Raw genomic sequence first — 24880 nt, forward strand, 5'->3', positions numbered from 1 at the left:
GTTTATCAAAGAACAACCAGCTTTTATCTTTGGCAGAAAACTTAAGTTTACCAGCAAAGAAACATCATTTTAAAGAGTCAGCAAATCAGTAAACAAGTATTTTTATTAGTGGGGATGTCACAGTCACCGATGTTTAAGATAAAATGTGATTTTATTCCCATTAAAAAATGAAATTAACTGTTTGTGTTTCATCACCAAAGTCTAATTTTTGCAGCAGTCTTTTTTATTTTCTCCAGAAAGGAAAGAAAACATGTTTGTTAAAAATGTTCAAATCAGGATTTATTTATTTACTTGGAAACTACCAGGGTCTACATGATGACCCCCTTCAGAACTACCAGGGTCTACATGATGACCCCCTTCAGAACTACCAGGGTCTACATGATGACCCCCTTCACAGAGAAGTTTTTCTGGATCAGTATGAAATAAACTGACAACAGGATCTTTGAAATGAAGAGGTTCCACTTTATTGTCTCAGAAACTTTTCAAACTAAAACAGTCAGTTTGACATAAAGCTTAAAAACAGAGTTCAGAAGGCACAGAGGTGAAAACAACAATCGGAGTGTTCATTAAAAGGATAAATACAAAGACTGTAAACTTTCACAATAAAGGTCAGCTGAGGCAGATTTTCCCTTTAACACCTAGTCCCAACAGCACCAAAAGGAGCGAGCCTCCACCGCTCAGCTGTTTCCTGTCTGAGTCATCAAGGGGGAGGAGTGATGAGGTAAGCAGCAGAACAACATGACATTTTCACCACGCTACATTGTTTCTGTTTCTCTCTGCTGCTCATGTTTCACTGAAGAAAAAAAGGATGAGGATTACAACCTTTTAATCTAAAAATATCTGTTTTCACAGAAGCAAATATTCAGCTCAGCACTGTCAAAGACTCATCAACATAAGGCACCACACTTCCACTTCACCTTCAAAATAAAAGCACTATATCTTAGTGTTTAAGGGGAAAATAGATTTTTCCAGGAATTAGGCTCCCTCACTCTTTGGTGTCACAACTTAAAACCAGATATTACACTGATCCATGAACATTCAGCGGTTGGCTCATGGAGGAAGTCATGTGAGATAGGAACAACTTGACTTAATTTTACACTCATAGAGAAGGTTATATGAGACAGAAACAACTTTCTAGAAGTATGTTCTTTGTTTCCAGGAATTAGTTTGAAACAATGGTCACCATTATTGTCCCAGAAATTAGTCAAGACATTCAATTTTCATCCCAGGTGTTAGTCAGGTCCATGTAGGCCCCTTCAGATATTAGCTGCAGCCATATGAATGTTGTCCTGTTAGTACATATTCACTGTCAGCTTGGTACTGAAGCCTAGCAACATATTTTCCAGGTATTAGTCAGGACCATGTAAACTTTGCTGAGTGATAGAAGGCAAACGTAATCTCAGAGATTAGTCAGTCTCCTTACATTTAAAATTTCAGCCATCCACCCTTTATCCTAAGATCTCTCCTTGTAATTTCCAGGAATTAGCCTCCGTCATCCGCAAGTCCATTTGCCCTTTTAACAAAGAATTTGATAATCATGACCTGGATGAATGACAACATACACAGACAGCCTCCCTCATTGTTTGGTGTCACAACTTAAAACCCGATGTTACATTGATCCATGAACACTCAGCAGTTGGCTCATGGAGGAAGTTGTATAAGATAGGAACAACTTTCTAGCCGTATCTTACTTGTGCAGAAGTAGTGCAGATGTCACTCAACCTATGAGGCACTGTGGCTGTACACTGCAGATATTCTTTATCCAATGACAATTCTTAATTATGTTAGCATTTATCCTTGGTTTGTATTCTATAAAAAGAGACGGCACCGCGTCTGGCAGGACTCTCCCTTCAGCTGTCTAATGTCATTGCTGTTGTGAGACTCCTCTTCCTGCAGGAATAACTTTCTAATAAACCTCATGATAAAAACCCCTCTGACTTAAGCTCTCGCTGCATATATCCCAAATCCAAGAAAAATCCATAACACTGGTATATGAGCTTCTGTCAGTTTTAACTAATCTCATTTAAGTACATTCACATCACTGAGGCAGCAGTGGGCTTGGATGCTGTTGAGACACGGTGTAACCAATGTTATATTCAGTTTTTATAGGCAGCTCTGAGGAGCTATACTCTTACAAACAACAGAAATAAAAATGTAAAGGTTACACTTTAAATGTTTAAGACCCATGAAGAATACTGCTTTTTAATTTGAAATGTTAACATGGTTGAAAACAGGAAGAATAAATGAATATACAAAGAAAAAGGTCATGTTCGTGAGGAGAAACTGTACGGATGCACCCACCTTATGTGGCATCATTCAGATTTTTATAAGAGCTTCACGATGGTTTGATTTGAAGGCAGCAGAAGTCTTTGTTCATTTAGTGAAAACTTTTCTTTTTCTCTTATTTTGGCATTAAAAGCACCAGTTTAAAACATTCTCATGAACATTTTACTGTCACTTTGAATCAATAACCTAGTTTTTTTTTTTTTTATCATCCATTAAAAACAGCTCTACTCCACATAAAATGCACAAACATTAAAGAAACTCAGTCATTTTCCTCTCTTACAGATGAAATCTTTGGTTCCTGAATCACAGTTTTGATTTTTTTCACTCCCAAACTAAAGATCTCAGGATCAATCTTTAAGCTGCTGGTATTAGTAAAAGTATTCAGCAACAAATGATTAATTAACCAGGGAATGAACGAACCAATGAATGAACTACCTGTTAGTTAGGATGGCCTCACATTAGAGTCTCTGTAAAGTGAAATCCAAAGTTTGTGTCTGAACACTGTAGATATGTTAGACTTATGTTTCTGTAAACAGGTCAAAACACTGAGATCTGAAGTATCTTAACACAGATTTGTGCCAGAAAACAGTAAATTTCAACCTCAACTTCTTTCTGCTCTTTCACAGAGCTAGGTGGCTGAGCTCTGATCAGAGTTCACAGTAAGGTCAGGGGTCAGGCTAATTGCTGGAGTGTTCGTCTATTTTTCACTTGAACCAGATACAGCAGGAACAAACTTCTTGTGTGTTTTATGTGTGTTTCAGTCCATATTTCACTGTCTGTAGTCCTGGAGGATTAAAAGAAGCAGAGCGTAGCTTTGTCTCTCTCAAAGCAGGAACAGTTTAATCCCTCACGTCTATCCCTGCAAAGTCTGTCTCAATTCTAAGCATAATTGACAACTTTTATTTTGAAGAGCAACATCAGGAAATGGAGTGTTAACAAATACATCTCAGACAGGAGAGACTTAACTTCACATAACTCAGAAAATGAGATCTAAGGAATTCCTGAAGAGTTAAAATGGGATGAGAAAATAATCTGTCTGTGCTCCAATCAGGTTGTAGCATTTTCTTTTAAATCTGTGAGGACTGTATTCCTCCTGAGTGGGCGTGGCTACTGCTCATCAACAGACACACCCACACCACCCTGGAGCAGATTTCCCTGAATCATGTTTCATGATTTTGAAGATTAATTTTTTTGTAGATGCAAACATGCTGATTAACCAGCCATTACTCAGATATTTCCTGGTAGACTTGTAGTAAATGGTTCATTCATTCTCTGTTAATTAGCTGTTGGTTCATAAATTATTCCCTGGTTAACTAGCTGTTAATAACTCAATTATTTTCTGTAAACTAACCATTGGATCTGCATTTATTCCCTGACTAACTAGCTGTAAGTTACTCATAGAATCCCATGTTAACTGGTAGTTCATGACTGGTTAGCTAGCTGTTAACTACTTATTCATTGCCTTGTTAGTACACAGTTTTAAGTACCTTATTGTAGAGCAAGGGTGTCAAACTCAAGGCCCGGGGGCCAAATCCGGCCCGAAAGATCATGTCATATTTCTATTATAACTGGCCCACCAGTATGAGGTCTGCAGATTTCCTCCAGGATAAAAATGCAAACTTAACCTTGATGATTTAAAATATCCTTGTTGAGTCATTAAAATCTGAAACAGAGTAAAAATATTATTATAAAAAAGTAAAAAAAAAAAATTTAAAAAATGGGACAAGTGATTAATCTGTTTGTTCATGTCATATTTGAAATTTTGCATCTCAAAATTATGACAGGAACTTGACTTTTTATTTTATACTTTGACCCTTTCAAGTCATAATTTTGATATTTGATATCATATTAGGACCTCTTAGATACAAATGATTAAATTTGGAGTCATATTTTTAACCTTTAAACTCATTCTTTTTTAGTTTTAAGTCATATTTTGACCTCTTAACTCTTAACTTCAGCTTTTTAATCCCATATTTTGACTTTTTAGACTTACAATTTGAAATTTCAACTCATATTTTAAGCTTTTAAATTCATGATTTTGACTTTCTCATAAATTTGCATTTCTTCAAACATTTTTTATTTATTTTTGTGGGGGTTTTTTTAGCCCTTGAATTAATAAGGTTGACTTTTTATCCTAGATTTTGAGCCTTTAAACTTATCATTTTGACTTTTTATTTCAAAGTGATTTATGATCAATGCTAAGTTTTTTTGTTTTACTTTTTTATTTCTGGCGAAAAAGAGTTTGTAGGTTTATGGTCCAATTTGAACCCTCTCAGGCTCTCAGGTTAGACTTAAATCCAGAATCTGGCCCCTGGTTTGATTGAGTTTGACACCCCTGTTGCAGAGTAATACTAGAATCTTTTCTATTCAGAAATGGCAGTAAAAACATCTGAACATCCATCCAGAGATAATATAATGATGGATGAATGGATTATAATGATAATCCATCTTTAAAAATAATAACATGTGAAATGTTTTTCAAAATAAAACAACTGTGTGATCCTGAGATGAAGGCACTAATGTTCATGAGAGGCAGCTCACGTTAAAATCACAGTACATGAGAACAATGCAGCGCCAGGAGGAGTGCTGTCGGTCTGAAACCGGAGGACTTTGGTTTAATAAAAATAAATTAAAGAAATGTTTAATTTTGACCTCGTCATCAGGATGAAGGCAGCCGTTCGTCTGTCCGTCTGTCCGTCACTCAGGAACCTTTCTCTTTACCTGCACACCTGGATGACAAACAGGAAGAGGAGAGGAAGAAGAAGAGGAAGAGGGAAAGAAAGAATCACTGACTTATCTACTAAAGGGCTATTCTGCTGAATTTTACACATTAAACATGTGGCTTCCTCTGGTCAAATTCAAACATCTTAAATCAAACTTAAAGAGAAACACTGTGTCCCATATCGATCAAATAAAAGTCACTGTCAGGAGAATCTAAAACCAAAATTCCAAAAAAAGCTGGGACATTGAGAAAAAAAAAAACATAATACAGTGATTTTTTAATCTATAATCCATTAAATACAGCATGAGGAAAATATATTAATATTCAAACTGATATACTTTGCTGTGTTTTTGCAAATATACACAGTCTGAATTTGATTCCTGCAACATGTTCCAAAAAAGTAGGGACAGGAACATGTTAACACTGTGTACTGTTACTGCTCTTAAAGTGGAATCTTTCATATTCTTGCAGGGTTTCCATTGTTGTATTTTGTGCTTCATAAGTCATCATACATTTTCAAAAAGAGACAGGTCCAGACTGCAGTCCAAGCCCCACCCTCTTTTATTGTGAAGCCATGCTGTTGTAAACCTTGTAGAATGCGTCTTGGCATTGCCTCTAAAATAAACATGCCTGATAAACATGTGGTCTGGGTGTGGATGGAAGCACATGTTGCTCCAAACCCTGCATGATCCTCTCAGTAGTAATGCTGCTTTCCCAGATGTGCTGGTGACCCACGCCACGGGCACTAGTATACCCCACACCATCACAGATTCTGGCCTTTAGAACCTTTAGAACTTTCTCCTCATGTGCAGAGATTTCTCCAGATTCTCTGAGTCTTTGATTACATCAGTGACTGGTCCAGCCTCAGGTGAAGGAGTTCAGGTATCATGAGTGCGGGGGAAGGGAGCGTGAGAGTGACAGGCAGATTTGTGCCGCTTCAGCAGTCCTGAAGCCGTTGTGCCGGTCCGTTGAGGTGAAGAAAGGAAAGAACTTTGTCCACATGAAAATACAAAAACAGAGGCGCTGTGAAGATCACGCCATTTCCTCTGCAGTGACTATCGTCCCACCAAATCGAACCAGGTCTCATCCAAACCCGACGACTTTCAGGGTGAGTTTTATCATCAGAATGTCTGAAGCAGCCGTCAGCTCTGTAGTCCATTAAGGCGTCTGTTCATCATCATGGAGGGAGAGCGTCTGTTTATAACTCAATATTTCATTTTCTCAGTATCACATGATAAAAATAGAGAACATTAAACTGATTCTTGATTTATAGATGAGGGATTTCAGAGGAGCAGCTCCATGAATGAGGAGGTTAAAAACAGCAGATTAAAGGTTAGAAATGTTTGTTTTTATCTGATTCATGGAGCTTACTGGAAGATAAACATATTCACACACACACATATATACTGTTTATATATGAATATATATATGTATGTTAGTACTGTGCAGAACTTTTAGGCATGTTTGGAAGGAAAACTGAGGCTGCAGTAAGGAATCCTGGCCACCTGAGGGCACTATTGAGGAGGGAGTGCTCTGGATGTCCTTGCATTTTACCAGGGGAAAATAAAATCCACACCTTTAGGGTGGAGCAAGGGGTGGATGTGGACCCCTGATGGTGCTGTGGATGTCCACCAGTGGTCTCTGGACCAATCACCAGGGGTAAAAAAGGACAGACAAAAGAGGTATCCTTGAGCTTGACCTTGGCTGCAGATAAACACATACTGTATGAGTGTCTGCAGCGTCCCACATGCCTAAAACGTAAACACAGGACTGCATGTTTATATGTTTAGATGTGAGTTTGGAGCTCTGAGAGCAAAGTTGTGCTTGGTGCATGAAACACGATGAAGAGCTTTTTATGTTGAGGATTTACAGAGGTAAAAATAAAAACATTTATCTCTTATCCTCTCTACTTTACTAACACAGTATCAGTGCCACTGATGGAATGAAGTCAGATTTCTGACACAAAGTGAAAATATTTGAAGGTGCTGGGAAAGCCTGGGAGTGAAATTTCCTTTTGGTTCCCAACCTGGGGTTTGCGGACCCCTAAGGAGGGTGCCAAAGATCTCAGGGGGGACAGGACTCTGTCTGCTCTGACGATTACAAAATTAGATGAACATAAAAATAAATACAGATTTTTTTAAAACCGTGATTAAATTATAATGTGTTCAGGCCAACCTAAAACATAAAAAATGAAGAGAATCTGTTAATTTTTGTGCATAAAAAAGTGAATCTTTTTTGATAATATAATCAGATATTTACAAGTAATCAAACTCAGAATTTCAGAGTTTAAAAACATGGAAATTTACAAGAAAAACTTCACATTTCCAAGTTTAAAAAGTCTTTTCTTTTGGAACTAGAAATGCCAAAATTTCAAGTTTTTTTTAAATCAAGAATTTACAAGAGTCTAAATTTAAAAAATGACAATAAACCAAACTTGAAACAGTGGCTGGATTGTTGACTTTTTAGTCTCAAAACTCCTGTTTTGGTTCACATACATTTACAACGTTTAAAAGTAAAGTCATTCTGTTTTTCCTCTTATAAATTAACTACTTTTTAAACTTGAGTTACTTTTTTCCAGAAAAATAACAGCTGCTTTTTATCATGCTGTTTCCTTGAGTGGCCTGTCAAAGTAATGAGTAGTTTAAACTTAAAACTTTTTTCAAGAACAAGAGTAAATATAAACTGTTGTGCTGAGATTTTGGTGTTGAAAACATTTAAAATTGTTGTGTAATTTATCTAAAATGGTGGTGGGCGGGGCTTAGCTTTTCTTATAGTAGCGGTAACCTCTACATTCTGATGATTTCATTCCTCAGGGGTAATTCGACACAGCAGTCCAGATTTTATACCATGATGATAAATTTCCCATCAGTCCTTGGATTGTGTGGATCGAACCGTCGGGGCTGATCACAGATCAGCGTCTTCTACGGTAATTTCCAGTTCAACATCAAACACTGATGTCTACAGCTCAGTTCTGATGGGCACAGGACCATTTTCAACTCAAAGACAATATAATCATGTTTTTATTAATGATTTTCCCTTAAATGTAAATTATAAATTAATCTAACCAGGACTGAGGCTTTCACTGATAAAATCTATAAATAATCTGGTTTGCAGACTTTTAATTCTGACTTTAGATTATAGATTATACTCAGCATTCTTCAGATTTAGTCTTATTAAACAATTATTCAAACAAATAAATAAATAAAAAGAGTGCAGAATATAAAAGACAAATTAAGACAAACTGCAGAGGTGTTGAGTCCATGTCCTTGTTTATATAAAACTTTACCAAAAGAAGTATGTACACATTCAGAGGCATTGATACAGGAAATCAACAATCAAGTGCAAACTAACAGATCAAACGGCTCCATTCCCTCCTAATGGATTTCAGCGAACACAAACCAGCAGACAGAGAGAGGAGGTTTAAGGAAAACATCCTGAAACGGGTCAGAATGATCCGGTTTGATGGCAAATACCAAACCCACAGGATCAGAGCGGAAACCCTTCAGTTCCAGGAGGTTTTTAGTTCAAAGCACCAGCAGGGGGCGCTCCGGTTTTAAAAGTTTGCATCCTGAACATGAAAACAACCTCAGACTTTGAGGAGTTTGGCACAAAATTAAAGTCAGAAAATGAACTTTAAGATAAAGATATGTGACAAAATAAAGCGTAATATCCCTTTAGCTTAGCATTTAGCATGTCCGATATCTTCAGCTGCCTCTTCTGGTAACTTCATCATTTTAATGTAACAGTAAAAGTACACTGAAATGATATGAATAAACTCAGATGAACTAACCTTTAGTGTTCTTTAGTTTTCAGGGTTAATTTGATGATATCAGCATAAATAAGGGAAGTTTTCAGCCTAAGAGCAGAGATTATTTAGCTGTGCAAAAAAGTGATACTACCATGGTTTTTACCCATGGAGCAGTTCTGTACTGTACTGAACTGTCAGCAAGCAACCACAGCAACATCAGCTCATTCCTATGGCGCCCCAGACATGACATGGTCAAAAAAAAAATTAAATTGTGGCCACAATATAGCTATAACGTGTGCACAAAAATACAAATTCATGGCCACGAAATGCTAATTTGTGGCTACAATATAGTAATTCGTAGCTACAAAATACTAATTCGTGGCTACAATATGGGAATTCATGGCCATGAAATATTAATTTGTGTATTTAGTGGCCAAGAAATAGTATTTATGGCCACAAAATACTAATTTGTGGCCACAAAACACTATTTCGTGGCCACAAAATATTAATTCATGGCTACAAAATACCAATTCCTGGCCACAAAATAGTAATTCGTGGCTACAATATAGGAATTCATGGCCATGAAATATTAATTTGTGTATTTAGTGGCCAAGAATAAGTATTTAAGGCCACGAAATACTAATTTGTGGCCACAAAATACTAAATTGTGGCCACAAAACACTAATTCATTGCCACAAAATACTAACTCGTGGCTATAAAATACCAATTCCTGGCCACAAAATACTAATTTGTGGCTACAATATAGGAATTTGCGGCCACAAAATACTAATTCATGGCTATGATTTACTAATTTGTGCCTACAGTATAGAAATTTGTGGCCATGAAATATTAATTAGTGTATTTTGTGGCCTCAAATTAGTATTTCATTGCCACGAAATACTTTTTCATGGCCACAAAATACTAAATTGTGGCTACAAAATACTAATTAATGTCCACCAAATACTTATTTATGGCCATCAAATACTAATTCATGGCCACAAAGTACACAAATTAGCATTTTGCAGCCATGAATTAGTAATTTGTGCACATGTTATAGCTATATTGTGGCCACAATTTAAATGTTAATTTTTTTGACCATGTCATGTCTGGGGCTCTGTACATTCCACTCGTTTCCTGTTGTAGTTTCCTAGCAGTATATGAGCAATGCAAAGCGCTGTTTTACCCGGGCACCCTGTTTCTGTTTCTATTTCTGTTTCTGTGCACCAATGACACCCACATCTGAAGTGTTTAACTCAGATTTGTGCCAACGCGGAGGCAAAACTATAGAAATCTAAAGGTGACACACTTCTGTTTCTCTCCTTCAAAATAAAAGCAGGGATGAAAGATGGAAAGGCTGCAGCATTAACAGCGATGCTCTCATGCTGAGAAACAAAAATCAGAAATGCAAAGACAATCTAAAAATCTCCTCGATCTAGAAATTAAAACCGGAGCGTCCTGCTAGGTTTTCTCCTCGTTCACCACCACCAAAATAAAACAAAACTAAGAATCCAACAGTCATTCAATCCCACTTTAAATAAAATGATATATTATTATTATTATTATTATTAATAAAGAGTTTCTGTAAATCCTCAAAGACAGAATCTGCCAGCTGGTTGATATATATATTTATATTTCTTTACATAAAAAAGAAAAATAAACTGTTTTCCTTTCACAGTTTGGGTTCAGAAAACCACCTTCAGTTCAGATGAGAAGACAATAAAAATATATTTCAGCTCTTTAGGAGGAAGGCGCTTTGTTGTTTTGTCTCAGAGTTGATAAACGTCCCACAGGAAGATAATAGGAAACCTTTTCAATGGTGAAAACAGACGATGTGATTTTATTTCCTGCTACATTCGGCCCTGAAAGGAAGTTTTTCACTGTAAATCCCTAAAAAAACTCCACAATATTAAAACATCTCCAACTAGTAATCCGAAAACACAGAGCATCTTTGCTGTGTGAGGAAAATAAATTTATGAATATGATCTTTTCAGATTCGTATGTCCTCTCTCCGGCCATCCTGGCATTCTCCGGGCCGTTCTTAAGAACACAAAGATGGAGTTTTTTCTAACTTTGCACTAAAGTCTGATCCAAGGATGAACGGTTCAGATTTAGGAGGTATGAGTTTACTAAATGGAGTGAGCCTAGTAGTCTAAGGATGACAACCCTAAATTTGCAAAGCTGATAAACTGTCCAGATTCCAAGTCTGTCAACGGATCCATCCGGTAAAGTTCATGAAGCTCATGAATACCTGCTCTCTCTCTCTCTCTCTTCCTCCATGTTTGTGCATTAGAGTCTCTGTCAGACAGCTGATATTTAAACTTCAAAATGACTGTAAGACCCAATGAGAAAAATATATAAATGTTGATTTAAGTCTAATACACCTACATGAATGGGAGGTACATTTCCTCTTCTAATTTCCTTCATAATTTAAATACAACTGCAATATATATATATATATATATATATATATATATATATATATATATATATATATATATATATATATATATATATATATATCAGAGAAATAACAATGTCAGTTTTGCTAGTATTGTTCAGCCCTAGGTCTAAAGCCATCATTAGTGGGTGAGAATGCATGAAAAATTAGTTGCACAAAGTCGATGACGTGTTTTTATTTTGAAGGAGATGTCTCCATCTCTTTGTTCCCTTCCATTCCAAGTCCAAACTGCCTCGTTGGTCATTAAAATATTTGGTTGTAATTGAAGAATTTAACCCTTTAAAGCCAATTGTATCATATTTGATACACATTTTTTTGATACCTCGATCTAATCAAAATGATTAACAATGTGCTAAAAAAAAATTTGTATACAATCATAGAAATGATAAAAATGCCCTCCAGTGGATTATCACCTTCAAACAATTCCTCATGTATCAAATGTGGTACAAAAAATTTATTTAAGAAATTGTATGGCATTAAATGTTCATGTCTGTTTAACCACCTTCGGGTACAGTGGGGGTCCCCCATCTGTGGCACCTTTATTTTGGGGGTCGTGGGCTGAAAAGGTTGAGAACCCCTGGTTTAGACGATGCTCTCAACAGTTTTCTGGTAAAATACAACAAAATACTCAAAGATTTAACAGTTTTGGTACTTTTAGATACTACTCATCAATAAAACAGTGGAAATTCTTTGCATCATTTGCTTGGAAATCCCTGCAGAGCACACTAAAACCAATGCACTGGTTTCCTTTGGTCACTTCAGATCCATAATTTTAACTTCTTAACCTAATTGCATCGGTTTTATCTGGTTTAGATGCAAATATTACTGACTGGTCTGATGTCTACTTAAACAGATCTCCTTTTCTCTTTATTACTTTATATATCCTTTAGATATTTCATTATTTATCTTGCATTGGATCATTTTAATCTGCAGGAAGGCGCTGCTGCTGCAGAGTAAGAACCCCTGGTTGGTCAGAGCCTTTCTGAGGAGAGTTTGCATGTCCTCAACATGACCTTTAACTCCTACATGCAGCATGCAGAGCTGTGGGGATTAACAGAGAGTTGTGAGCATGCTCTCCTGCAGAGATATGGAGACAAAACAACAACCTTGTTCCTCCTAAAGTGGATCAGCAACGTAAACATGAAGAAGCAGCTCAGAGAACAAACATGGCGTCTGACAGACCCAGGAACTCGCCACGCAGCCACAGAAAATCACACATTCTCTGCGGGTCATTCTCTTCAACGAGACGCCCGCAGGACAAACAGCTTCATTAAAATGATTTAACGTTTAAAAAGGTGCTCCAATCAACGAGCACACATACCCCCCCAACCCTCAGCCCCCCGTCACACTGATCTGAGGTCAGAGTCTGAACCGGGTGAGACGCGAGCTGCCCGAGTCCTCACAGCGACCTGCAGAGTCTCAAACGTCCAGAGAGAACTCTGCTGACTGTACACACCCAACAATCATATGGCTTCTGTACAGATGGAAGAAAAGGCACCAACACAAACAGAGTGTCTGCAGAGCCCCGACGGGACAGCCGAGGAAGGGGCGGCCGCCAGAGAGCGGGGGGACATTTTCAGCGTGCAGCTTCACGGAAAGAATAAACACAGGGTAATTTCAGATTTAGAGGAAAAATCCCAGTGATGGAGATTTGTCAACGTTCAATATTCTCAAATTATTCGAATGACTGCCAGAATCAAACAAGAGCTAAAAATGTCAGAACTGAGCAAAAACATCGCCAACGTTTCATGGAAACATTGCCGATGTTCTGCCAGAGGTTTGCTTGATTTAAAAAAAATGATCACAAACGTCACCAATTCTATCAAAAACTGCTCATAAATTCAGTCTTAAGTACACAAAAACACTGGTAGTGTTACAGTGCAGAAATAGTGTAGATGCTTTTGCATAACTGAAACAATATGCAGGCGTTTGCCTGCAATTATTGGTCAATAAAAAGAAGAAATTACCCAGTATCAGGTACAGTGGTAATAAAGGTTTGTTTCGTACCACTAAGAAAAGAAAATTCAGAGGAAAACTCACATTTCTGGACAAAATTTTAAAATAACGTTGTTTTCACAATGTTTGATTCTTAGATCCTCCTTGATAGCACATGGTTTAAAAATAAAAACCTATTTTATCGGGATTGCAGATGCAACCAGTCTAAACTGCACAAAAACACCGTCAGTGTTTCCGTTCAGAAATACTGCAAATGCAGTTGCACATCTGAGACAATGTGCAGGAGTTTGCTTGCAACTTGAACTACCCCTGATTCTGGGATAGTTTTTGATAGCACATGGTTTCAAAATAAACACTAATTTTATCAGAATTGCTCATGCACACAGTCTAAAACAATGCTCACACTGCAGGCCTTCATACTCAGTTCTGATCTTTTCTCTGATCTGATTTTTTTTTGTTTGCCTGTTCACACTGCAGTCAACTTCCAAAAGATCAGATCTGATTCAGAATCACATAGGAAGGTGAGATTTGAGTAACGCATTAAAAATTTAGGTAAGCTTGTTAAAATTTCAGAAAGTCCAATTCTTTCTGAAACCATGAATTTAAAATCAGCAGAATCAGTGGTATCAAAAAGTGCCAGTGCTTTAAAAACTTTGATTTTCTTCGGTTGACTTTGTGAATTTTCAATGCCCATTCCATTCATCAATTGATTTTTACTCCCATCGTGTTAAAGTACGGTGCTGGCCCTCAAAAGAAGCTGCACGGTGAAAATGTCCGATCTGATAAAGCTGCAGAAACATCAATAATCAATAAGCGATCGATCCTCAGCGTAAGGCTTTTCTCTTCATCGAGTTAGTAAAGAAAAGAGATTTAAGGCAGAGAGGGCGAAGAGGGAGACAGACAGATGCTCAGGGCTCTCCTCCTCCTCCTCCCGTTGTGCTTTCAGTCTGAGACGTGGACGGCTGAAGGAGGAGATGATATGCCTCCCTGAGCTCTGAGGAGGACAGCTGGGAGAGAGGAGGCGTTAGGAGGAGCAGAGTTAAAGCAGAAGAGGAGGAGGAGGAGCGAGTCTCTGCCCTCCTCTTCGTCAGAAGCGTTCAGCTCAGAGGAGCTCTTCTTTGCAGGAGGAGCAGAAAGGAGACGAGGAGGTCAGTGGCGTTAGTTCAGGAGTCTAGTGGAGAGCAGAGACAGAAAGGAGAGAGGAGAGGAGCTTAGATCAGGTCCAGAGATTCCAGTCCGTTAATTGTTTTTAGTTCTGATGCTCTACTAAGAGCTGATGAAGGAGTGTTGGCTGTTTGGGGATTTATACATGAGATAATGCTCTGGCTTTATCACCTTTAAAGAGATGCTTCAAACTTTTTCATTTGCTATGATTGCAGATAGTTGGAGAAAAACACCTTTTTTCCATGCATAATGGCCTCATTGCATTAAACCTCTAATAATGAGGATGGTAACAGCACTGCATAGAGACAGACTGTTTAACTGTCTAGTAATTCTGGTGCTGACTACCGATGGACCCCACTTTAACTTTAACAGTTAATTGGGATCCCCTTGCATCCTCAGTCTTGGCCTGACTGGTCTCAGGCAGAGAACCTGACCTCTGTGAAACAGATCAGGAGGGTGTTAGGAGGAGTTTTAGTTAGGTTAGGAGGAGGTGAGAAGATAAGCACTGACAGAAGACATGAGAGGGAGGAGGTGAGCTCAGGATATGATCAGAGGGCGAGAGAGCTTTGCTGAAAGCAGGGGAGAGAGAGAGGGAGAGGGAGCACCAGGTGAGACAGGAGGAGAGAGAGGAAGTCACTTGACTATCACTGACTTTGGCAGAAACGCCTCCATCTCTTGGCCTTTGTCCATCCTCTGCGACGCTAAAGGCGCCGAGGAAGACGCCGAAGAAGAGCTCAGGGACGAGGAGCCGCCGGGCGCTTTGGGGAGGCTGTACATGTAGACTGCGCCGATGACGAGTCCAGCCCCCGCCGTGAAGAGCAGGTCCACGTGGAAACCGAAGAGGTGGATGGATGCCACGGTGGACACGATGATGGAGAAGGAAGTGGCAAAGCCCTTCAGGATGTTGTCGGCGTACTTCACCACGACGGCGACCAGCAGCCCGCCGAACGCCTGGTTGAAGATGACGCACCACACCATGTTGGTGTAGCCGAACAGGAAGCCGAGCTCGGCGACCGCGGCACCGTCGTTCCACCACAGTCCCAACATGCCGAGTGCTGTTCCGAAGATCCCCAGCTGCACGTTCCTGATCCACACGGACGCTGAGCTGCCCTTCAGGATCTTCTCAAAGTAAACGCCAGCGAACCCAGATGACAGGCAGCTGATCACCACAGCAACAAGACCCGCCATGTAGTTCTGGTTGGAGGTGTCCTTGACCGACGCCTCCTTGTTTCCCTCCTGCTGCACCTATGAGGAAACAAATCCAACAGCAGGGTTAAGATTTAATAATCAATAATTTCCTGATGCAAACACTGCGGCTGTGTCTGACACTCTGATTTAAAACAGCTGTAAATATTGCCCTATATCAGCTGTAAAGATTGCTTAAAATTAGCGTCAAATATTGCCCTATCTTAGCAGGAAAAATTGCCCTATATCATCGGTAAATATTGCTTCAAATCAGCTGTTGATATTGTTTAAATCAGCTGTAAATATTACTCTATATCAGCTGAAATATTGCTCTATATCAGCTGTAAATATTTCCCTATATCAGCTGTATTATTGCTTTAAATCAGCTGTAATATAGCCCTATATCAACTGTAAATATGGCTTTAAATTAGTGGTTAATATTGCTGTATACAAACTGTAGTTACCCTGTATCTGAAATTAATGTTGCTTAACGTCAGCTTTAAATACCACAACAGATCAGCTTAGAATATCACCTCTATCTGATGTAAGTACTGCCTATGTCTGATGTAAGCACTGCCTATGTCTGATGTAAACACTGCCTATATCTGATGTAAGTACTGCCTATGTCTGATGTAAACACTGCCTATGTCTGATGTAAACACTGCCTATGTCTGATGTAAACACTGCCTATATCTGATGTAAGTACTGCCTATGTCTGATGTAAACACTGCCTATGTCTGATGTAAACACTGCCTATATCTGATGTAAGTACTGCCTATATCTGATGTAAGTACTGCCTATATCTGATGTAAGTACTGCCTATATCAGATGTAAGTACTGCCTATATCTGATGTAAACACTGCCTATGTCTGATGTAAACACTGCCTATATCTGATGTAAGTATTGCCTATATCTGATGTAAGTACTGCCTATATCAGATGTAAGTACTGCCTATATCTGATGTAAACACTGCTTATGTCTGATGTAAGTACTGCCTATATCAGATGTAAGTACTGCCTATATCTGATGTAAACACTGCCTATATCTGATGTAAGTACTGCCTATAGCTGATGTAAGTACTGCCTATATCTGATGTAAGTACTGCCTATATCTGATGTAAACACTGCCTATATCTGATGTAAGTACTGCCTATATCTGATGTAAGTACTGCCTATATCAGATGTAAGTACTGCCTATATCTGATGTAAGTACTGCCTATATCTGATGTAAGTACTGCCTATATCTGATGTAAGTACTGCCTATATCTGATGTAAGTGCTGCCTATATCTGATGTAAATACTGCCTATATCAGCAGTAAATATCAGTAGTATGTACATCTTATACACCAGAATTAACTGTGACTTAGAGTTTATTACATCCGTTTAACATTGATCTTAAACTGAGGTGAATCCAGGTAAGCTACAGGTGAGAGGTCGTACCTGTACAATGGCAACTCCAGCGAACAGAAGCAGCAGAGAAACCCACTGAACCTTGGACAGAGACTTCCTCAGCATCATGACGCTGAACAGAGCCGTGGTCAGGATCTTCAGCTGGTACGTCACCTGAGGAAGATGACAAGTTGTTTTTATTATTGATAATCAGCTGATTAACTTCAGTTTTACTCTCAATAACAGTCTCAGACTCAAACATAGAGGGAGGGTTTCTCCTGACAAGGTCTGATGAAGGCAATCCTCCTCTAACAAAATATGGCCAATATAATCATACCGTTTAGGTAACCTTCAGAATTACTATAATCATATTAACAGTTTACGGTCTGGTATAATTATGGTAATAACATAAATGTGTGCCTCTCACCTGGAAGGTGGCAGCTGGCAGGTTGGAGATGGCGATGTACTGCAGGTTGTTCTGCAGCGTGTAGATGAGAGAGGGAACGGCCAGTTTGAGCGTGTCTTTATACTGAATGAATATGGAGTCGATCAGGAGCAGCACCATCTCTTTGAGATTGACTGCAGAGAGAGAGAGCGTTCAGAATCACAGCGCTGTGATCTGCAAACATAATCCTGAACAACATTCATTAGGTATCATTTATCCATACATCTCTTCTGCAGCAGGATGATGAGCAGACACGTCAGCACCTTCAGAACCTCCGCCATGACCACGGCCGATGTGGCGAAGAAGCGGTCCCCAGGCAGCGTGCGGACATATCGGATGCTGAGGATGAGCGATGCATTCTGGACCACGAGCACGGCCAGGCTGATGTACTTCAACCTCCGGTTTCCTGCAGAGAAGCGCACATGAAATCATGAACATGCATGCATTGGAACAGTGGTTCAAAACTGGTCGACGACAGGACCTGCCAGCACCTCCTTAGCAACAAACTGAGACAGTTTCTTCAGTTTTTTTAGAAATGCATGATCGGACAATCTTAGAACATGAAGAAATAGAATGTGTCAGCGATCAGCCAAAGATGATTAATCACAGAGTTAGCTCTAATCCAATCCACTTTATTCATACAGCACATTTTAAAAACAATCAAGTTTTCCAAAGTGCTGCACAGTAAAATCAAAGAAGTCACAAACACTGCTGAAAAAAAAAAAAACAACAGCTCTAGAGTAGATAAACATTCACTCACGTCCTCCCCGTCTGCTCCATAATGGAGCAGTGATTCATGACTTTATATGAAAATAAAGCCCAAAAGATCTCCAAATGCTCTGCTCATGGTTTCTACTAACTAACTGCAAACGAGATTAGCTGCAATATGGCCTGCTGCAATTTACAAATTGCAGATGTAATATAGCTTTAGATTTATTTTTTTTGAATATGGCCTAGTTCCTTCCATCGAATATTGATTTTTTTCTTTCTTTTTTTTTTTTTTTTTTTTTTTTACTTTATTGGTAATAAAGTGCAAATACATACCCAAAACAGCAACAAGAAAACACAACAAACATAAACACACACACACAAAGAGACACACAAAAGAAACAAAATCAACTGATCAAGAAAATAGAAAACAATAACAATAATTTAAAAAACAAACAAACAAAAAAAGTCATTATTATGGCTTTGGTGTTGGATGATCTGTGGTGTGGTAAGGTGTCCTGGCTTATACAGTGTATATATATTATTCCAGTCTTGTAAGTTAAGGGGAAGAGGAGATGGCTATAAAGAAAGTATAGGCTAGCTGTCCTAATAATTAAATGAAATAAAATAATAAAAGCGAAGGGGGTGAACTAATTAGAATGACAATTAAATCAGAGATGAAATAATAGTAATATTAATAATAATAATGCCAATAAAAGTAACAATTATTATCTGTTGAATATTGATGAAGCTTAGCGTTAGTTCACGAAAGCCTCTAGCCACTACTGGTAGCTAGCCAGGAGCCTGCTGCTGGCAAAGCCTCACTTCCTCGTTTACAGCTTAAAGCTTGTTGCACTCTCCTACTCAGATCCATGCTAGGATGGATTAATTGCTCCTGAATATTTTCATTTTCAATGCACATTGCCATAAATGCATCAGTCCATACGGGGCTTTCTAGCTATGCACTCGCTGGAAAGTCAAAGCATGCTGCTTGACTAAAAATATGTTGTTATATAGAATGACTTATTGCAATTGGAAATCAAAAACTCGTTATTTAAACACACCTTTTTACAATTTCTTTGTATGTCAAAGGACCTTCTATTGCACTGTGCTGGAGAAATTGTGGAATAATAGGGGATCATACACATATATTTTGGGATTGCCCGAGAATTCAGGAGTTTTGGAAATCTGTTCAAAAAGAAATTAGTATTTTACATGCAACTGCCCCCTTAGATTCTCAGTTGTTTTTATTAGGAATTGTTCCGGATGGGATTTGCACGACAGATCACAAGTAAATACTTCGTATACTTATGTTGATAGCAAAAATAAAAAAAAAAATTTAAAAAAAAAAGATAACAGTGCGCTGGAAAGACACAAAACCTCCAACAGTGGCCGAGTGGAGACAGAGACTCAAACAAGTCTACACAACGGAAAAGATGACTGCAAGTCTACAGATGAAGATGGACATTTTTGTGCGAAGGTGGAACTGTGTCAAACATATTTGAATGTGTAAATAATATGGGTTGTTGTGAATGAGTTAAATAGATTACTACCAAAGAAAGCGCTACTGCATTATAAACTAAGCTCTGCTGGAAATGTCTGTGACCATGTAATTGTTACAATATTTTCATTTTATTTTCAGTCTTTGTATTTTGTGGGGAACAAAGTCCTATGTCACAAATGTAGAATTGTATTTTGTTAAAGGTTTGTAAAATGTAAAATAAAAAGAAAAAAAAAGGAATAATTTATTGCAAAAAAATCACAATTAGATTATTTTTGCAAATCGTTCAGCCCTAGTTTCTAGTGTGCAAAAAAGAGTTAATTGCACAGTGTGCATAAAGTTTGCACACTTTTTGTCTTTCTTATCTGAGAGTAAGAGTGGAGTGAAGGTCAGACACCGCGGTCAACAGAGGCAGATGTTATCCTGTTGTTTTAATCAACATAGCTGGTATTATTCTACTCTTTAACTGTTTATCCAGTTATTCACAAGCCTCTCCACCTCTCCACACACGGTACATCTGTCAGGATAAGTAAGACTTCTTAATATCAGAGCATTTTTACAAAGGGAGGCGGTGATGTCCTGAAGGTCTGGACATTAGTCTTTATTGAAAACGCTTTTAATGGTCTAATCCAGTGATACCCAACACATGGCTCTTGAGCTACATGTGGCTCTTTTGTGTCTTAATTCGGGCCCGAGCACTGACCAGTGCGAGGACCCTATTGAAATAGCTCGAATTATTATTTTTATTATTTTTCTGCACTTAACAACTTGTTTGAAGTATTATTCCCCCAGAAAACCATAAAAACGGAAACTCTGACACCAGAAATAACCCATTGCAAGTCACTTTAATCAGTCTGTTTCCCACACTTACGTATACAGTAGGCTTTATTTGACAAACTTGATTGTCAGCCTATATTTTTCTGTATATTTCCTTTGCCCTTGTTTGCAATTTGTTGCCCCTTTTTATAAGTTTTTGCAACTTTAAATCAATTAATACTGCTTTCAGCCCATTTTGCCACTTCTTTTGTCATTTTTTCCCACCTTTATCCTGCTTTTTGCAATTTTTTGCCCCTTTTTTAATTTTTTTGCCACTTTTCACCCACATAGGCTGCCTTTTCCATTAAATGCCGCCTTTTTCCCATTTTCCCCACTCTCTGCTCATTTTTCCCACCTTTATGCTCATTTTTGCCCATTATTTTTGCCACGTTTTTGCTGCTTTTTGACCATTTTCCACCTGTAGCACATTTTTTGTCCCTTTCCACCAAGTTCTACTGCTTTTGCCACTTTAACCCATTTTTGCCACTTTAACCCATTTTTGCCACTTTTCACCACTTAGATTGTAGCTCTTGCTACAATATATTTCTTAACAATTTGGCTCATTGGTTGAGATGTGTTGAGTAACACTGATTTCAATGCATTTATGAACATGCATGCTGCTTGGAGTAATCAACACTGTGCAACCTGATGCAAGTTTCAACTCGTCTCTAACGACTTTGTGACCCACCAGTTGAGAACCAAGCCAATAGAAGACACTAAAATAGGCTGATAAATCCACCATATTACACCAGTATCCTCACTCACCAAAGAATCACTCCTCTAATCATCCTGAATCTGACTTTTCTCCGGTCTTTGTCACAGAACTAGTCTGACCCGTACGGCTGCTCTCAGATCTATTTAGCACAACAACAACAGAGGCTGAGGCCTCCTCTCTCCTTTACCTGTCCAGCATAGATCACCCAGAGAGTACAGCTTTTAAAGTCATTGTTCCTATTATACCTAGAAGCAGCATTTTTCTGTTCAATAGAATGTGACTGAAGGCTTTTTAGCACACATCTCCCTGCAGCTCTTGCGAATGTGGACAAACCTGAAAAGGTAAGAGCACCTGCAGATCCAGGAGGGCATGTTTGTGAGTGTTTGTGGAAATAAAGGCGTGTGTGCCGTCTGCAGAAATATCAGTGTGACCACACCAACAATTATATGTAGGTGTGTAGAAACGTGTCAATATTTGCTGTAGTTCTGATACTGTGTATTTTAAACCATACGGTCTTTTATTCTTATGATTAGTGAGATCAAAAAGCACCAAGGACTTAAATCTACATCCTTGAAATGAGGGAGGAGTGGAGGAGAGGAACGATTCTTTAAAATGTTGCAACCAAACTCACAGACAGCGGCTAAATCACACCATTTATTCATCTTTTTGATATCAGAGCATTCTTTAGAACTTCAGACCAAGCTAATACCTGCTAATACACGGCCATGTCTTCTGTTTTTGTTGCTATCATGTCAAACAGCTTTGATTTTTAAAACCTCTTTTTGTCACTTTTCTCCCCTTTTTGACGCTTTTATCCTGCTTTTTGCAATTTTTTTGCCCCTTTTTTCCACTTCTTGCTCATTTAAGCTGCCTTTTGCAATTTAATGACACTTTTTGCCCATTTTCCACACCTTTGTTCTGATTGTTGCTCATTTTATTTACTCTTTACTCATTTTTTGCAACATTTAAGCCACTGTCAACTCATTATTTGGTCCTGTCCCGCCCATTTTTGCCACTCTTCTCCAAGTGTTTGCTGTTTTTGACCATTTTTCCCACCCTTTTTCTGATTTTTGCCTGTTTTGGTCACTTTTCACTCATTTTCCTCCACATTTTTGCCACTTCTGGACCATTTCTGCTACCTTTAACTCTTTTTTTTGCCCCTTTTCTCCCAGTGTTTGCCGCTTTAAGCCCATTTTTGCCACTTCTTTTTGTCACTTTTCTCCCCTTTATGACACTTTTTTTTTGCAAAGTTTTACCCATTTTTTGCCACTTTTATCCTACTTTGCCCTTTTTTGTTCCACATTTAAGCTACCTTTTGCCAAGCTGCCATTAAATAGCCTACTACTTGTTTCCTCTTTTTTTGCCCATTTTTACCACTTTTAGCCCATTTTTTCCTTGTTCCACCATTTTCTTCCACTTTTCACCCATTTCATCTCCCTTATGCCACTAAATACCACTCGTTTCCTCTTTTTTAACCCATTTTGCCACTCTTGACTGCTTTTTGCTCATTTGAGTTACAGTTCACTCATTTTTCTGCCATGGTTTTGCCACTTTTGGACCATTTTATGCCAAATGTAACACATTTTTGTCACTTCTCACCCATTTCTGTTACTTTCTGACCCTTTTTCCACTTTTCCTCCCCATTTTCACCTCTTTTTATTCCTTTTGACCATTCTTGCCACCTTTAGCTTATTGTATTGCTAGCCAAGCTGCTTTGCCATATTTCTCCATCTAGATTATGGCTCTTGCAAAGGTATTTTTCAACAATGCGGCTCTTTGAATGAGTAGTATTGAGTAACACTGCTGTACACTATCTACATTTTATTGTCTTTATTACCTCCGCCAAGGAGGTCATGTGATCGGCAGGGTTTGTTTGTTTGCAACATAACTCAAAAAGTTATGGACAGATTTTGATGAAATTTCCAGGAAATGTCATAAACGGCATAAGGAAGAACTGATTAGATTTTGGGACTGATCCGAATCACCACCTGGATTTTTTTTAAGGATTCTTTACTATTGGGAGATAGGGCTAATGGCGGAGGTCTGCACTCTCCAAGTGCTTTTCTAGTTTATATATTTGTTGATTACTTCCAATATTAAATAACTGATGACACATTTAATTACTACATTTATTATATATCTATATATTTCATTTTGGCACTTTCAGTCCTCCATACCAAACCTCTGCAGGGTGTCATACTGGGATAATAACACTGATTTTCCTGTGACTGGGAGTCCATTTCTGATAACAGAAAACACTAGATTACCCATGGCTGGCTGTCTAGTTTTGTTGTCTTGACATCAAACAGGTTTTAATATCTGTGTAAGTTGCACAAAACGTTAGAAAAACATGCCAAACTTTGCCAAAAACATTCAGAGTTAATTGTTGCTGTGCAGTAAAGAAAGTATGAAGGAGATCTGCCTGCATTTACACACTTAAACTTCCTTCTATTGCTGTTTTGAGCTTCTGTTCTTATTGCCTTAAATGTGTATGGATGCCTTTCAGCTTTTCTTGTGTCATATCCAGGTTTAATAATCCATCCTGACAACCCTAGTGTGCTTGTAGACAGAGAGGCCTGTGTTACCTGCAGACTTACAGCTGTGACCATGCCAACAGTAAAATGTGAGTCTGGATTCCTGACCACAACCCCACACAGGAGCCAAAACCTCCACGTCACCAGCTGCCCTCTACTCACCCATTCACCTGTTTAATACACCTTTAATTAAGCTGTCTGTCCTTGTACTGGCAGTAGTTATGGAGGCTGGGTCTGTACGCATAGTAACAGCATTTACTAACACTAGAGGGTCAGTTAGCAGCAGAAATACCGGGTTAAAGCTGTAAAACAGCGAAGTCTACTTCTGCAGGTTAGCCTCACCATGTAGGTTAGCCTCCGGCTCAGCTAGCACGCTAACTGTTTAAATAAATTAAAATTATTGTCAAGTAGTCGTTAAACTTTGTCAGAATCATTAGTGTTGTTAAAGATGGGTGTCACTGGTTAGTTGACATGTTTTTCTGGTAAAGTTAGTCCAAATCAGCCAGCATGAAGTGAGCTAAGCTCGGTTATTACAGCCGCTAGCTGAGCTAGCTCGGTGTAACAGCTATAAAGTACTAAGATTTTTATGTATTTATTTTAAAATAACCAAAATAAATTTATTTTAATCTCCTTTCATGACACCAGCCTTCTTATTTGGTAGCTACCCAGTTTGGGAGCAGTTCAGGCCAGGTGAAGTTAAACTTCTGTCTCGGTTACCTTCGCTCTGCCCCCGGCTGACTGTCTTCTCCTCCGCCGCCTGGCTGTGGCTCCCTCCGGCCATGCTGCGCTCTCTCTGCCCGCCGTCAGCACCGAGCCTTCACCCCGCTGCGTGCTCGGCTAACGCCCCGCTAGCTTTCCAGCTAGCCCCGGCTCACAGTGAAGACCCGACCAGAGCAGGAGCACCGGAGCCCGGGTATGTCGTTCAGGATGAATCGGAGGGTCCGTCTGGCTGATGTTACGCCCGGGATGAGGTCAGAGAAGCGGCGAAGGGTCTCCAGGATCTCCGGGATGAGGAGCGGAGCAGTCCGCGGAGCTCGGAGCTGTTAGGAAACTACTGCTACAGAGATAGGCGACTGACAGGAGGTATAACTCTGAGGATTAAAGGAAGGGCCCTTCCGGGTTATAAAACCGAACTACACTAATACCAAATTAACTTATACTAACGCTACTACCGTTAATGTTATAATTATTTTGTCTAAGTATCATGTTCATACCTATAAGAGAAGCTGTAGCCCCCCTCTGTCTGCATTTATC

The 24880-nt window shown here is 38.8% G+C and overlaps 1 protein-coding gene across 1 annotated transcript; it reads right to left on the minus strand.

The window, feature by feature from the left end:
* Positions 1-467: 467 nt before the first annotated feature.
* slc35a2 (solute carrier family 35 member 2) lies at positions 468-24671 on the minus strand. The gene is made up of 6 exons (XM_041800365.1): positions 24344-24671; positions 17576-17758; positions 17335-17486; positions 16959-17081; positions 14987-15579; positions 468-5015 (listed from the first exon to the last, which is right to left on the minus strand). Exons 1-6 carry the CDS (start codon positions 24405-24407, stop codon positions 4988-4990), a joined length of 1143 nt encoding a protein of 380 aa, XP_041656299.1. The 5' UTR covers positions 24408-24671; the 3' UTR covers positions 468-4987.
* Positions 24672-24880: the final 209 nt, after the last annotated feature.

This window comes from Cheilinus undulatus, linkage group 11, assembly GCF_018320785.1.
Source record: "Cheilinus undulatus linkage group 11, ASM1832078v1, whole genome shotgun sequence".
NCBI classification, from domain to species: Eukaryota; Metazoa; Chordata; class Actinopteri; order Labriformes; family Labridae; genus Cheilinus; species Cheilinus undulatus.

Bases quoted from the DNA above. Each gene is read 5' to 3' on its own strand.
- slc35a2 (XM_041800365.1), bottom strand. From the start codon at position 24,407: ATGGCCGGAGGGAGCCACAGCCAGGCGGCGGAGGAGAAGACAGTCAGC. The intron at 17,759-24,343 runs GTAACCGAGACA...GCTTCTCTGCAG, and splicing joins CAGCCGGGGGCAGAGCGAAG to GAAACCGGAGGTTGAAGTAC. The intron at 15,580-16,958 runs GTACGACCTCTC...GTTTCCTCATAG, and splicing joins CTGGAGTTGCCATTGTACAG to GTGCAGCAGGAGGGAAACAA.